A 17,718-nucleotide genomic window follows, 5' to 3' on the forward strand; every position below is an offset into this window, starting at 1 on the left:
CTCCAGGGACCCCCGCTACACCAAAAGGAACAAGCGGTAGAAAATGGATGGATGTATGGGATGACAGTAATGTTCTTAGAATCCTGAGATAATGTGAAAAAAACAATACAACATTTATTCAAACATAACTCCTAAACCAAACATGCAAAATGTCTAATAATGTCTGAAATAATGTATCTTTGTAAGTTTTACTAGAAGCACGTGCTTTGTATGGTTTGTAAACACAAAAATTAGTTTTTTTACTCAATATGACAGTAATTTTCTTAGAATCCTGAGATAATGCAAAAAAACAATAAAACATTTATTCAAACATAACTCCTAAACCAAACATGCATAATGTCCAATAATGCCCGAAATAATGTATCTTTTGTGAGTTTTACTAAAAGCATGTGCTTTTGTATGATTTGTAAACACAAAAATGTGTTTTTTACTCAATATGACAGTAATGTTCTTAGATCCCTGAGATAATGCGAAAAAAAATATAAAACATTTATTCAAACATAACTCCTAAACCAAACATGCAAAATGTCTATAAATGTCTGAAATAATGTATCTTTGTGAATTTTAGTAGAAACATGTGCTTTTGTAAGGTTTGCAAACACAACTAGTTTTTACTCAATATGACAGTATAACTGTCATACTAAATATGACAGTTATTCAAACATAACTCCTAAACCAAACATGCAAAATGTCTAATAATGCCTGAAATAATGTATCTTTATGAGTTTTACTAGAAACATATGCTTTTGTAAGGTTTGCAAACACAAAAATGTGTTTTTTACTCAATATGACAGTATAACTGTCACACTCAATATGACAGTTATTTAAAGATAACTCCTAAACCAAACATGGTTTAAATCAACAGGAAGTCTGCAATTCCCCCTTCAAAACAAAAGTTGAGTAAAAACAGTCACCTTTTTTCAAACATGATCTCCTCTGAGCGCGTTTGTCGTGTCGGCTTCAAATTAGCACAGGAGAGAGATTGAACCTTTATGATTAAAAGTTGATGAAAGAGTTTTAATAACTGCTCCGGTTTGTATTTTATGAGCCCTCAAAGTCGGTCCCGTCCATCGCTGCTTGCAGCTTTAATTTCATTAGTTTTTGACAGTTATTCAAACATGACTTCTAAACCAAACATGCAAAACGTTTAATAATGCCTGCATTAATGTATCTTTGTGAGTTTTACTAGAAGCATATGCTTTTGTGAGGTTTGCAAACACAAAAATGTGTTTTTTACTCAATATGACAGTACAACTGTCACACTCAATATGACAGTTATTTAAACATAACTCCTAAACCAAACATAGTTAAGTATAATTTAAGTGTGAAATGAAGTGAGTCATTGTTAATCAAATTAAATATTAACCTTCTTTTATAAGACACATTTTATCATTAAGTGCAATTTAAGTGTAAAAATAAGTTGTTCAGTGTTCCTCGTATGCAATATTCCCTTTGTCATATTCTAATTTCGTAAAAGTGTCTTGCAAGGGTAAAAAAAAAGTAAGAGAGACTTAAATTGACCTTTTATGCAAAACCAGCTTGACTTACCTATTGGTACCTGCTGTTGTCTGTTTGGGATCTGCATGAGCTTGAACGTTTGAAATCCAACCATGGAGGCATTGCAGAAATATTTATAAAACAATCTTGCCTTCCTTCATACTTCCTCCAAACCAACTTTCGGGAATTTGCTCTGACCTGTGATGTTTTTTCACACCATATATGTCCGCCATTGTAGTCAATAATCTCCTTCTTTTTCCTCTGTCCTCTTGTTGTGGGGCAGACTGGCTCGTACATGCACATGCTCCCTCCGCTGTTGCCATTTCTGATACAAATTAACGCACAGTTCTAACTTTTATCTGTCAGTAGACTCGCTATGGAAGCACTAGAAACTATAAGATGACGGATAGAAGACGCAGTCGAAGTGGAAGCTCGTAAATAAGACCGCCAACAAAACGGCGCATCCTGAAGAGACGGTCAGAAAGCGGCTCGAAGATGATCTGTAAAACATCATCTATGCAACATTTTGACCAAAGATCCACCATTACATGTTATGTAGACCACAAGGAAGTCTTTTAAATGTAGGAAAAACAAACATAATATGACCCTTTTAAGGCACATTTTAATATTAGGTGTAATTAGGTGAAGTAAATCAGTGTTAATAGTATACAATATTATCTTTGGTTTTCTTTAAGTCAAACTCTAACCTCTTAAGTGCCACGCAAGAGTTAAAAGAAGTGAAGTACCGTTAATAGTATAACATGTAAAGTTTGTAGGAATAGAAAACTAAAAACTAAAATAAGTGATATCCATAAAAGTAGCAAAAACGTGAAAATGTCCAGCTCAGCTTGTGTTGAACGCCAGCGCAAATAAGTGTGTTTTTATAGTGACGATTTTATAAGTCTGGAGAGATGAAGCAGCTGTGACATTCAGAGGGAGAGCTGTGCAGAGTTTATGGCCTGCTACCGCATAAGCTTGGTCTCCTCTGGTCTTCATTCTAGACCTTGGGCACTGTAAAAAAACACAGGTCAGATGACCTAATATGTTACTTGTTTTTAAAAAGTTACATTATAATTAGTATAAATATATATATATATATATATATATATATATATATACATATATATATATATATATATATATATATATATATATATATATATATATATATATATATATATATATATATATATATATATACACACTACCGTTCAAAAGTTTGGGGTCACATTGAAATGTCCTTATTTTTTAAGGAAAAGCACTGTACTTTTCAATGAAGATACCTTTAAACTAGTCTTAACTTTAAAGAAATACACTCTATACATTGCTAATGTGGTAAATGACTATTCTAGCTGCAAATGTCTGGTTTTTGGTGCAATATCTACATAGGTGTATAGAGGCCCATTTCCAGCAACTATCACTCCAGTGTTCTAATGGTACAATGTGTTTGCTCATTGGCTCAGAAGGCTAATTGATGATTAGAAAACCCTTGTGCAATCATGTTCACACATCTGAAAACAGTTTAGCTCGTTACAGAAGCTACAAAACTGACCTTCCTTTGAGCAGATTGAGTTTCTGGAGCATCACATTTGTGGGGTCAATTAAACGCTCAAAATGGCCAGAAAAAGAGAACTTTCATCTGAAACTCGACAGTCTATTCTTGTTCTTAGAAATGAAGGCTATTCCACAAAATTGTTTGGGTGACCCCAAACTTTTGAACGGTAGTGTATATGTGTATATATATGTATGTGTATATATATGTATGTGTATATATATGTGTATTAGGGTTGTCAAATTTTTTTTTCCTCCAAATGAATAGCCATTCATTTTTGGACCGATTCCTTATCGATTAAAAAAAAAAAAAATCAAAAATCTATTTTTTTAAAAATCTGACCTGTCCAGCCACTCTGGCAAATCATATAGTTGATGCAGATGATCATATCTGCTGTACAGAATTATTTTAGAAAAGAGAAGTGTTGGATACTTCTCTTCTCTTTATTTGTATTTGACTTTATTCAATATTTGTGTAGAATTTTAGGAAACAAAAAAACGTTTTCTTTTAAGTAATACATAATTGTATTAGAACTGTTTATATTATTTTATTTTAATGAATTGTTACCCCCAATAATCAAATCGAATCATGCTTTGCCCAAATATTCACAGCCCTAATGTGTGTGTAAGTGTATGTATTAAAGATTAAAGATTAAAGATTAAAGTACCAATGATTGTCACACACACACTAGATGTGGTGAAATTTGTCCTCTGCATTTGACCCATTCCCTTGGGGAGCAGTGGGCAGCAGCGGCGCCGCGCCCGGGAATCATTTTGGTGATTTAACCCCCAACTCCAACCCTTTGATGCTGAGTGCCAAGCAGGGAGGTTATGGGTCCCATTTTTATAGTCTTTGGTATGACTCGGCTGGGATTTGAACTCCAACCTACCGAGTGTTGTAACGATACCAATATTTAGGTACCTGTACTAAAATTATTTCTGTACTTTTCGGTAATTTTCTAAATAAAGGGGACCACAAAAAAATTGCATCATTGGATTTATTTTAACAACAAATTTTAGGGTACATTAAACATATGTTTCTTATTGCAGTTAAGTCCTTAAATAAAATAGTGAACATACTAGACAACTTGTCTTTTAGTAGTAAGTAAACAAACAAAGGCTCCTAATTTAGTCTGCTGACATATGCAGTAACATATTGTGTCATGCATTATATAAAATATTTGTAAATAACCCACCCCCCTCACCTGCAGGTGCAGAAAATGACATAGTAGTCACTATACAGGTATTGTGGTATTTATTTTGTCTGCAATTCTTTAAATGCTGTTAGTTATTCATTCAATATTTGTTAAAACACTCTCAAGACATGCTTTTGTATGTTTGATCAAATTAATTAATTTTCAAAATATCATTAATTATTTATTAAAACACTCTTAAGTAAATTATTTATTTATTTTTTAAATAAAATATAAAAAGTAGGTTGATTGGCAACACTAAATTGGCCCTAGTGTGTGAATGTGAGTGTGAATGTTGTCTGTCTATCTGTGATGAGGTGGCGACTTGTCCAGGGTGTACCCCGCCTTCCGCCCGAATGCAGCTGAGATAGTCTCCAGCACCCCCCGCGACCCCAAAAGGGACAAGCGGTAGAAAATGGGTGGATGGATATTGTTTCATTCATCATTCTATTATTTTGTCAACATTATTAAGGACAAGTGGTAGGAAATGAGTTATTAATCTACTTGTTCATTTACTGTTAATATCTGCTTACTTTCTCTTTTAACATGTTCTATCTACACTTCTGTTCAAATTTATTAATCACTTATTCTTCTGTTGATTGATACTTTACATTAGTTTTGGATGATACCACAAATTTAGGTATCAATCCGATACCAAGTAGTTACAGGATCATACATTGGTCATATTCAAAGTCCTCATGTGTCCAGGGACATATTTCCTGACTTTATAAACATAATATACATTTTTTACAAAGAAGATGTTGTGATGCCAAAAAATATCGACTAGACACGCTACTGTACTTGGTATCAATACAGTGGATGTTAGGTGTGGATCAGGGGTGTCCAAAGTGCGGCCCGGGGTTCATTTGCGGCCCACAGCTAATTGTTTACCGGCCCGCCACACATTCTGGAAATACTATTGTAAAAATAAAAAAGAACATTAAAAAAAGTGGAATGAGGTGAAATGTAACGAGAAAAAGTTGCAATGTTGACATAAAAGCTGCCATGTAGGCTGTTTTTTTTTCTTTTGTCTTTCTTTATTTTTCTTTTCTTGCCATTGCTTAAAAAAAAAAAAAAAGACAAAAAATCCATGTTATAATGAATTATTTTCAGGGCTTTAATTACTTCAAATATTTCACTTTAAAATGTTTTATGTGGTAAATATTGCATATATTGTGTAGTAGCCATATAAAAACATCGTTTTCTTTGACAAAAGCGCATAAAACAAACAAAATAATTGTTCCAGCATAAAATTGACAGATATATCTGAAGTTGATCTCGTAACTTAAGTGTTGAAAGTAAAAGAAAAACCTAATAAAAATAAATAAATTAATGAGTGGGGCACCTTTTATAAATGATAAATGATAAATGGGTTATACTTGTATAGCGCTTTTCTACCTTCAAGGTACTCAAAGCGCTTTGACAGTATTTCCACATTCACCCATTCACACACACATTCACACACTGATGGCGGGAGCTGCCATGCAAGGCGCTAACCAGCAGCCATCAGGAGCAAGGGTGAAGTGTCTTGCCCAAGGACACAACGGACGTGACTAGGATGGTAGAAGGTGGGGATTGAACCCCAGTAACCAGCAACCCTCCGATTGCTGGCACAGCCACTCTCCCAACTTCGCCACGCCGCCCAAATTGGATCCCAAATATATTTAGTGATTTATTTTTATCTTTTCACTGAGATTACTCAAAAATATGAAAGAATTAAAATCAATGGTGTCCTGCATTATTGATCTTTTAGAGCTCTAATTACTAAATACTGCATATTTCAGTTTTACTATAAAAAAAACTAAGTTGTTTTTGACAGAAAAGCCATAAACATTTTTTTTAATTTGTATTACTTTATATCAACTTGAAGTTGATATAGAGATTTACCGTAAGCGTTAAATAATTAAAAAAAAATAATAATCTGACTTTTTTTTAAACATTTTAATGACTGAGACCCTTTATGGTCCCTGGGACCCCTAAAGGTAAAATAAATAAAAAAATCCATATATTTTGTTATGGTTTGAAAATGAAAAATATCAAAATGGCCCCTACATGCTTAAATTTTTCCGTGTGCGGCCCTCAGTGGAAAAAGTTTGGACACCCCTGGTGTAGATCCATTAATGGCGTTTGTTTACATTGTGACGCCGGTGAGCTACGGTGTGTAGTGAAGCATGTTTAGCTATTCCTCGTCCTGCAGGGATGATACTTGTTAGAAACATACTTTATTTGTCGCCATGGAGACCAGGATTAGTGATTTAGAAGTGGCTACAACACTGCCGACGGAATTCCACCTGAAAAGCTTCAAAAATTTGGTTCCCAAACGTTTACTGAGTGTTGTTGAAGGCCTACTGAAAGCCACTACTACAGACCACGCAGTCTGATAGTTTATATATCAATGATGAAATCTTAACATTGTAACACATGCCAATACGGCCGGGTTAATTTATAAAGTGCAATTTTAAATTTCCCGCTAAACTACCGGTTGAAAAACTCCTTTGGATATGACGTATGCGCGTGACGTCACGACGGCAACGGAAGTATTCTTACCCAATGTGTCACAATACAAACTGCTCTGTTTTCATCGAACAATTCCACAGTATTCTGGACATCTGTGTTGGTGAATCTTTTGCAATTTGTTTAATGAACAATGGAGACTGCAAAGAAGAAAGTTGTAGGTGGGATCGCTGTATTAGCGGCTGGCTGTAGCAACACAACAAGGAGTACTTACTTGGATAACAGACGCCTAGCCGATGCTAGCCGCCAACCGCACGGATGATCGGGTGAAGTCCTTCATCGCGTCGTCGATCGCTGGAACGCAGGTGAGCACGGGTGTTGATGAGCAGATGAGGGCTGGCTGGCGTAGGTGGAGCGCTAATGTTTTTATCATAGCTCTGTGAGGTCTGGTTGCTAAGTTAGCTTCAGCGTCGTTAGCAACAGCATTGTTAAGCTTTGCCAGGCTGAGAATTATTAACCGTGTAGTTACAGGTCCATGGTTTAATAGTATTGTTGATCTTCTGTCTATCCTTCCAGTCAGGGATTTATTTATTTTGTTTCTATCTGCATTTGAACCAGATGCTATCACGTTAGCTCAGTAGCTAAAGAGCTTCGCTGATGTTTTGTCGTGGAGATAAAAGTCACTGTGACTGTCCATTTCGCGTTCTCGACTCTCATTTTCAAGAGGATATAGTATCCGAGGTGGTTTAAAATACAAATCCGTGATCCACAATAGAAAAAGGAGAGTGTGTGGAATCCAATGAGACCTTGTACCTAAGTTACGGTCAGAGCGAAAAAAGATACACCCTGCACTGCCTCTCTAGTTCTTCACTCTAACGTTCCTCATCCACAAATCTTTCATCCTCGCTCAAATTAATGGGGTAATCGTCGCTTTCTCGGTCCGAATCTCTCTCGCTCCATTGTAAACAACGGGGAATTATGAGGAATCCTACCTCCTGTGACGTTACGCTACTTCCGGTACAGGCAAGGCTTTTTTTTATCAGCGACCAAAAGTTGCGAACTTTATCGTCGTTGTTCTCTACTAAATCCTTTCAGCAAAAATATGGCAATATCGCGAAATTATCAAGTATGACACATAGAATGGATCTGCTATCCCCGTTTGAATAAAAACATTTCATTTCAGTAGGCCTCTAAGAGGCTGAGCCAATCGGTGGCCACGACACTGAACAGCGCTCTCTGATTGGTTTGATTTAGTTCCTTTAGCCGTTTTTATGCTTTAAAATGCTTAGTTTGGGCCCAGTACGCCTAAAGAAACCTGCGATAGAGTGCCTCATTTTTCTTCCCTGGAATACCGAAGACGAATGGGCGGATTAGCTACGCGGCCCCTCGTGTCCAGGAGAGATCCCATGACCCGGCTGCTTGTTGGCGTAGCGGCGGGGATGCGGCGGCGCTCGGCCTCGGCCTCCCAGAGCTGCCGGGATGCCTGAGGATTAAAGTGTACGGCGAGCGCCGCGTCTGTTTTGTTTCCTCGCAAGTAGCAAGTGAGCGCGGGCACGCGGGAGGAGCGTGTGAAAAAGTTCTTATGGCAGCGCCCAAGGTGCGCTGGAGGAGTCATAAATAGAGTGGGGATTAGGAGCGTGTAAACATGTCGGCAGTACCACACAGAGATGGGAAAGTGGAGCGGCTTGAGTGGCACATATATCTGTCTGCTCCTCTTCTTCACCTAGTAAAAAAGGAAATCTGGTTAAAGCTTCTTTCTTGACAACAACTTGCTGAGGCTTGGACTTTAGTGAGAAGGAAAGACTGGAGTTCATGAAGAACGTGGTTTATAAGGCTATGTCTACATTATGTCCAGAGTCGGGACCCGGGGTGGACCGCTTGCCTGTGCATCGGTTGGGGACATCTCTGCGCTGCTGACCTGTCTCCGCTCGGGATGGTGTCCTGCTAGCCCCACTATGGACTGGACTCTCACTATTATGTTAGATCCACTATGGACTGGACTCTCACTATTATGTTAGATCCACTTTGGACTGGACTCTCACTATTATGTTAGATCCACTATGGACTGGACTCTCACACTATTAACTAGATCCACTATGGACTGGACTCTCACTATTATGTTAGATCCACTATGGACTGGACTCTGACTATTATGTTAGATCCACTATCGACTGGACTCTCACTATTATGTTAGACCCACTATGGACTGGACTCTCACTATTATGTTAGATCCACTATGGACTGGACTCTCACACTATTAACTAGATCCACTATGGACTGGACTCTCACTATTATGTTAGATCCACTATGGACTGGACTCTCACTATTATGTTAGATCCACTATCGACTGGACTCTCACTATTATGTTAGACCCACTATCGACTGGACTCTCACTATTATGTTAGACCCACTATGGACTGGACTCTCACTATTATGTTAGATCCACTATGGACTGGACTCTCACACTATTAACTAGATCCACTATGGACTGGACTCTCACTATTATGTTAGATCCACTATGGACTGGACTCTCACTATTATGTTAGATCCACTATCGACTGGACTCTCACTATTATGTTAGACCCACTATCGACTGGACTCTCACTATTATGTTAGACCCACTATGGACTGGACTCTCACTATTATGTTGGATCCACTATGGACTGGACTCTCACTATTATGTTAGATTCACTTTGGACTGGACTCTCACTATTATGTTAGATCCACTATGGACTGGACTCTCACACTATTAACTAGATCCACTATGGACTGGACTCTCACACAATTATGTTAGATCCACTATGGACTGGACTCTCCCACAATTATGTTAGATCCACTATGGACTGGACTCTCACTATTATGTTAGACCCACTATGGACTGGACTCTCACTATTATGTTAGACCCACTATGGACTGGACTCTCACTATTATGTTAGATCCACTATGGACTGGACTCTCACACTATTAACTAGATCCACTATGGACTGGACTCTCACTATTATGTTAGATCCACTATGGACTGGACTCTCATTACTATGTTAGATCCACTATCGACTGGACTCTCACTATTATGTTAGACCCACTATCGACTGGACTCTCACTATTATGTTAGACCCACTATGGACTGGACTCTCACTATTATGTTAGATCCACTATGGCAGCGTTTCTCAAAGTGTGGGGCGCGCCCCACTGGTGGGGAATAGAGACATGACAGGTGGGGCGCGAGGAACGGGAGGAAATTTCACTTTACTTTTTTTTTTTTTTTAATTATATTCTTAGATTTTTTTTTTTACTATGCTTTCATTTTCTATACACACTGTAAATCACTTTGTGATTCTGTCTGTGGAATCCGCTATATAAATAAATGTAAATTACTTATTTTTCCTGTAGACTTTAAATTTCTAGGTAGGAGCGCAAGTTTGACAGACATAGCAACAGTAACTAATGGGGGCGGGGCTAAGCGGAAGCTCTGTGAATGGCGAGTCACTGTGCGAGGATTTGCTGTTTTGCAAATACATAAAAAATAGAGCCACTGCTGATGAGCTGTTCGAGATAATGGACAGTTTCCTCAAAGAACACAACCTTAAATGGGAAAACTGTGTGGGCTTTTGCTCTGATGGCGCACAGACCATGGCAGGGTAAAGAAACGGGCTGCAGGTTCTAATAAAGAGGGTTGCGCCAAATGCGCATTGGACACACTGTGTGTCATTCACCGGGAAGCACTCGCGTCAAGCCAGCTCAGCCCCGAACTCAATGAGGTTTTAACAGTGGCAGTGTCAAGCCTGCAACCCCGATTTGAAAAGCTGTGCAGTGCAAAACAGGCTCATTGCAGCCATTAATGCTGGAGTATTGTAAAACTCATGTTCACTTGCAGGGGCGCCGAAAAGGGGGGGGTAAAGGAGACGGATTCTAGGGGCCCATGATGGAGGGGGGCCCAGAGAGGCCCCTAATTATGATGAAATTATAATACAGAAAAAATAATGACACTAAGTTATTAACTAACATATAATCACACATGTTTTATTTTCCATGTCCTGGTAACAATACCTTTATTTGTTTTGGAAGCATCAACACCTGCAGGGCCCTCCCTTCCCCCCTCTATTTACGTAAAATGGTTCAGTCCGACTAGATCAGCTGCAGGTAGAGCACCGACGATTTGTCACAGACAGACAGCGCCACAGCGGGCAAATCGGAGGAGACAGCAGTATGCCTAAAAAATCAGGCAGCCAAAAAATAAAGGAAAATAAAATAAGAGAGGAGAAGGAGTTGAAGGGTCGACAATATGTCACCCAATATTTCCCAAAAAAAGGTGGGTTTGTTAGTTGTGGTGGAAAGTTATGCATATTAACTTTGTCTCTGTCTGTGGTAATAAGCTAGCTCACTTTTCTCACCATGTTAGCTCAAGAAAACTCTGGATTTTTACATTTTACTGCTATATTAGTTAAATAATCAATCCAGTCAAACATTTATCAAGCTGTTCTTATTCAATAATAGTTGATCTCCCCTGTCAAAATGATGCCTCATTCTGAACAGAGTCAAGTGCACCAGCAGCAGCAGCAGCTGTCTGTCAGCCCCCAAGTCCCCCTGCCCCTGAATCAGCCCCAGTGCCCCCACAGGAGGAAGGAGGTGAGCAGCTGTGTGTGTTGAAATAATAATAATAATAATAATAATAATAATAATAATAATAATATAATACAAAATATAATACATTTTACTACAGTCTCAAGAATCAGTGGTGCAGCAAATAAATGACTCAAAATTAATTCCATTGTATTCAGAATACCATTAAAATGCATAATTGTATGTAAAATAGCATCAAAAAATGTTGCCGCTGTGTTGGGGGCCCTGTAAAGATTCTTTTCATGGGGCCCAAAATCCCTAGCGGCGCCCCTGTTCACCTGCCCTGTCTTGCCAAAATGCATAGCCCCTCCTTTTTTTTTTGCAAAGATTGCAAAGTGACACTTTTATTTTATTTATTATTATGCATCAAGTTATTTGATTTATTATTGAACTTGAAGCAAGTTATAACACTTTTATTTTATTTATTATTGAACTTGATGCAAGTTATAACACTTTTATTTGATTTATTATTGAACTTGATGCAAGTTATAACAATTTTTTTGATTTATTATTGAACTTGATGCAAGTTATAACACTTTTGTTTTATTTATTATTGAACTTGATGCAAGTTATTTGATTTATTATTGAACTTGATGCAAGTTATAACACTTTTGTTTTATTTATTATTGAACTTGATGCAAGTCATTTGATTTATTATTGAACTTTATGCAAGTTATTTGATTTATTATTGAACTTGATGCAAGTTGTACCACAGCTGAACAGTTATTTTATTTATTATTGAACTTGATGTTATTTTATGTTATTGAGTTTGAATGTATACAACTTGATGTTACTCGATGTTCAATACATTTGAAAATGTTAAGCTTGGCATTAGCGTTCTGTTGGGGCGATGGGGGCAGGTGGGGCTTGAAAACTCCCCCTTGTCCAAAGTGGGGGATGACAAAAAAGTTTGAGAACCACTGCACTATGGACTGGACTCTCACTATTATGTTAGACCCACTATGGACTGGACTCTCACTATTATGTTAGATCCACTATGGACTGGACTCTCACTATTATGTTAGATCCACTATGGACTGGACTCTCACACTATTAACTAGATCCACTATAGACTGGACTCTCACACAATTATGTTAGATCCACTATGGACTGGACTCTCACTATTATGTTAGATCCACTATGGACTGGACTCTCACTATTATGTTAGATCCACTTTGGACTGGACTCTCACTATTATGTTAGATCCACTATGGACTGGACTCTCACACTATTAACTAGATCCACTATGGACTGGACTCTCACTATTATGTTAGATCCACTATGGACTGGACTCTCACTATTATGTTAGATCCACTATCGACTGGACTCTCACTATTATGTTAGACCCACTATGGACTGGACTCTCACTATTATGTTAGACCCACTATGGACTGGACTCTCACTATTATGTTAGATCCACTATGGACTGGACTCTCACTATTATGTTAGACCCACTATGGACTGGACTCTCACTATTATGTTAGATCCACTATGGACTGGACTCTCACTATTATGTTAGATCCACTATGGACTGGACTCTCACACTATTAACTAGATCCACTATGGACTGGACTCTCACACAATTATGTTAGATCCACTATGGACTGGACTCTCACTATTATGTTAGATCCACTATGGACTGGACTCTCACTATTATGTTAGATCCACTTTGGACTGGACTCTCACTATTATGTTAGATCCACTATGGACTGGACTCTCACACTATTAACTAGATCCACTATGGACTGGACTCTCACTATTATGTTAGATCCACTATGGACTGGACTCTCACTATTATGTTAGATCCACTATCGACTGGACTCTCACTATTATGTTAGACCCACTATGGACTGGACTCTCACTATTATGTTAGACCCACTATGGACTGGACTCTCACTATTATGTTAGATCCACTATGGACTGGACTCACACTATTATGTTAGACCCACTATGGACTGGACTCTCACTATTATGTTAGATCCACTATGGACTGGACTCTCACTATTATGTTAGATCCACTATGGACTGGACTCTCACACTATTAACTAGATCCACTATGGACTGGACTCTCACACAATTATGTTAGATCCACTATGGACTGGACTCTCACTATTATGTTAGATCCACTATGGACTGGACTCTCACACTATTATGTTAGATCCATTATGGACTGGACTCTCACTATTATGTTAGATCCACTATGGACTGGACTCTCACACTATTAACTAGATCCACTATGGACTGGACTCTCACTATTATGTTAGATCCACTATGGACTGGACCCTCACTATTATGTTAGACCCACTATGGACTGGACTCTCACTATTATGTTAGATCCACTATGGACTGGACTCTCACTATTATGTTAGATCCACTATGGACTGGACTCTCACACTATTAACTAGATCCACTATGGACTGGACTCTCACACAATTATGTTAGATCCACTATGGACTGGACTCTCACACAATTATGTTAGATCCACTATGGACTGGACTCTCACTATTATGTTAGATCCACTGTGGACTGGACTCTCACTATTATGTTAGATCCACTTTGGACTGGACTCTCACTATTATGTTAGATCCACTATGGACTGGACTCTCACACTATTAACTAGATCCACTATGGACTGGACTCTCACTATTATGTTAGATCCACTATGGACTGGACTCTCACTATTATGTTAGATCCACTATCGACTGGACTCTCACTATTATGTTAGACCCACTATGGACTGGACTCTCACTATTATGTTAGACCCACTATGGACTGGACTCTCACTATTATGTTAGATCCACTATGGACTGGACTCACACTATTATGTTAGACCCACTATGGACTGGACTCTCACTATTATGTTAGATCCACTATGGACTGGACTCTCACTATTATGTTAGATCCACTATGGACTGGACTCTCACACTATTAACTAGATCCACTATGGACTGGACTCTCACACAATTATGTTAGATCCACTATGGACTGGACTCTCACACAATTATGTTAGATCCACTATGGACTGGACTCTCACTATTATGTTAGATCCACTATGGACTGGACTCTCACACTATTATGTTAGATCCATTATGGACTGGACTCTCACTATTATGTTAGATCCACTATGGACTGGACTCTCACACTATTAACTAGATCCACTATGGACTGGACTCTCACTATTATGTTAGATCCACTATGGACTGGACTCTCACTATTATGTTAGATCCACTATGGACTGGACTCTCACACTATTATGTTAGATCCACAATGGACTGGACTCTCACTATTATGTTAGATCCACTATGGACTGGACTCTCACTATTATGTTAGATCCACTATGGACTGGACTCTCACACTGTTATGTTAGATCCACTATGGACTGGACTCTCACTATTATGTTAGATCCACTATAGACTGGACTCTCACTATTATGTTAGATCCACTATGGACTGGACTCTCACACTATTATGTTAGATCCACTATGGACTGGACTCTCACTATTATGTTAGATCCACTATGGACTGGACTCTCACACAATTATGTTAGATCCACTATGGACTGGACTCTCACACAATTATGTTAGATCCACTATGGACTGGACTCTCACTATTATGTTAGATCCACTATGGACTGGACTCTCACACAATTATGTTAGATCCACTATGGACTGGACTCTCACTATTATGTTGGATCCACTATGGACTGGACTCTCACTATTATGTTAGATCCACTATGGACTGGACTCTCACTATTATGTTAGATCCACTATGGACTGGACTCTCACACAATTATGTTAGATCCACTATGGACTGGACTCTCACTATTATGTTAGATCCACTATGGACTGGACTCTCACACAATGATGTTAGATCCACTATGGACTGGACTCTCACTATTATGTTAGATCCACTATGGACTGGACTCTCACACAATAATGTTAGATCCACTATGGACTGAACTCTCACACTATTATGTTAGATCCACTATGGACTGGACTCTCACACTATTATGTTAGATCCACTATGGACTGGACTCTCACTATTATGTTAGATCCACTATGGACTGGACTCTCACACAATAATGTTAGATCCACTATGGACTGAACTCTCACACTATTATGTTAGATCCACTATGGACTGGACTCTCACACTATTAACTAGATCCACTATGGACTGGACTCTCACACAATTATGTTAGATCCACTATGGACTGGACTCTCACACAATTATGTTAGATCCACTATGGACTGGACTCTCACTATTATGTTAGATCCACTACGGACTGGACTCTCACACTATTATGTTAGATCCATTATGGACTGGACTCTCACTATTATGTTAGATCCACTATGGACTGGACTCTCACACTATTAACTAGATCCACTATGGACTGGACTCTCACTATTATGTTAGATCCACTATGGACTGGACTCTCACTATTATGTTAGATCCACTATGGACTGGACTCTCACACTATTATGTTAGATCCACTATGGACTGGACTCTCACTATTATGTTAGATCCACTATGGACTGGACTCTCACTATTATGTTTGATCCACTATGGACTGGACTCTCACACTATTATGTTAGATCCACTATGGACTGGACTCTCACTATTATGTTAGATCCACTATAGACTGGACTCTCACTATTATGTTAGATCCACTATGGACTGGACTCTCACACTATTATGTTAGATCCACTATGGACTGGACTCTCACTATTATGTTAGATCCACTATGGACTGGACTCTCACACAATTATGTTAGATCCACTATGGACTGGACTCTCACACAATTATGTTAGATCCACTATGGACTGGACTCTCACTATTATGTTAGATCCACTATGGACTGGACTCTCACACAATAATGTTAGATCCACTATGGACTGAACTCTCACACTATTATGTTAGATCCACTACTGACTGGACTCTCACTATTATGTTAGATCCACTATGGACTGGACTCTCACTATTATGTTGGATCCACTATGGACTGGACTCTCACACAATTATGTTAGATCCACTATGGACTGGACTCTCACTATTATATTAGATCCACTATGGACTGGACTCTCACACAATTATGTTAGATCCACTATGGACTGGACTCTCACTATTATGTGAGATCCACTATGGACTGGACTCTCACTATTATGTTAGATCCACTATGGACTGGACTCTCACTATTATGTTAGATCCACTATGGACTGGACTCTCACACAATAATGTTAGATCCACTATGGACTGAACTCTCACACTATTATGTTAGATCCACTATGGACTGGACTCTCACACTATTATGTTAGATCCACTATGGACTGGACTCTCACTATTATGTTAGATCCACTATGGACTGGACTCTCACACAATAATGTTAGATCCACTATGGACTGAACTCTCACACTATTATGTTAGATCCACTATGGACTGGACTCTCACACTATTATGTTAGATCTACTATGGACTGGACTCTCACACAATTATGTTAGATCCACTATGGACTGAACTCTCACACTATTAGGTTAGATCCACTATGGACTGGACTCTCACTATTATGTTAGATCCACTATGGACTGGACTCTCACACAGTTATGTTAGATCCACTATGGACTGGACTCTCACACTATTATGTTAGATCCACTATGGACTGAACTCTCACACTATTATGTTAGATCCACTATGGACTGGACTCTCACTATTATGTTAGATCCACTATGGACTGGACTCTCACTATTATGTTAGATCCACTTTGGACTGGACTCTCACTATTATGTTAGATCCACTATGGACTGGACTCTCACACTATTAACTAGATCCACTATGGACTGGACTCTCACTATTATGTTAGATCCACTATGGACTGGACTCTGACTATTATGTTAGATCCACTATCGACTGGACTCTCACTATTATGTTAGACCCACTATGGACTGGACTCTCACTATTATGTTAGATCCACTATGGACTGGACTCTCACACAATTATGTTAGATCCACTGTGGACTGGACTCTCACACTATTATGTTAGATCCACTATGGACTGGACTCTCACTATTATGTTAGACCCACTATGGACTGGACTCTCACTATTATGTTAGATCCACTATGGACTGGACTCCCACTATTATGGTATATCTACTATGGACTGGACTCTCACACTATTAACTAGATCCACTATGGACTGGACTCTCACACAATTATGTTAGATCCACTATGGACTGGACTCTCACACAATTATGTTAGATCCACTATGGACTGGACTCTCACTATTATGTTAGATCCACTATGGACTGGACTTTCACTATTATGTTAGATCCACTATGGACTGGACTCTCACACAATTATGTTAGATCTACTATAGACTGAACTCTCTCACTATTATGTTAGATCCACTATGGA

At 38.5% G+C, this 17,718-nt stretch overlaps 1 protein-coding gene across 1 annotated transcript in view; it reads left to right on the forward strand.

Moving 5' to 3' along the window:
- Positions 1 to 17,718, forward strand: part of LOC133659635 (retinol dehydrogenase 11-like) — a 132,049-nt gene that overhangs the window by 84,077 nt on the left and 30,254 nt on the right. The window contains exon 4 of the mRNA XM_062062218.1: positions 11,229 to 11,321. Coding sequence (XP_061918202.1) covers positions 11,229 to 11,321 — 93 coding nt within the window. The remainder of the gene's footprint in view (positions 1 to 11,228; positions 11,322 to 17,718) is intronic.

This window comes from Entelurus aequoreus, linkage group LG11, assembly GCF_033978785.1.
Source record: "Entelurus aequoreus isolate RoL-2023_Sb linkage group LG11, RoL_Eaeq_v1.1, whole genome shotgun sequence".
In the NCBI taxonomy this organism is placed as follows: domain Eukaryota; kingdom Metazoa; phylum Chordata; class Actinopteri; order Syngnathiformes; family Syngnathidae; genus Entelurus; species Entelurus aequoreus.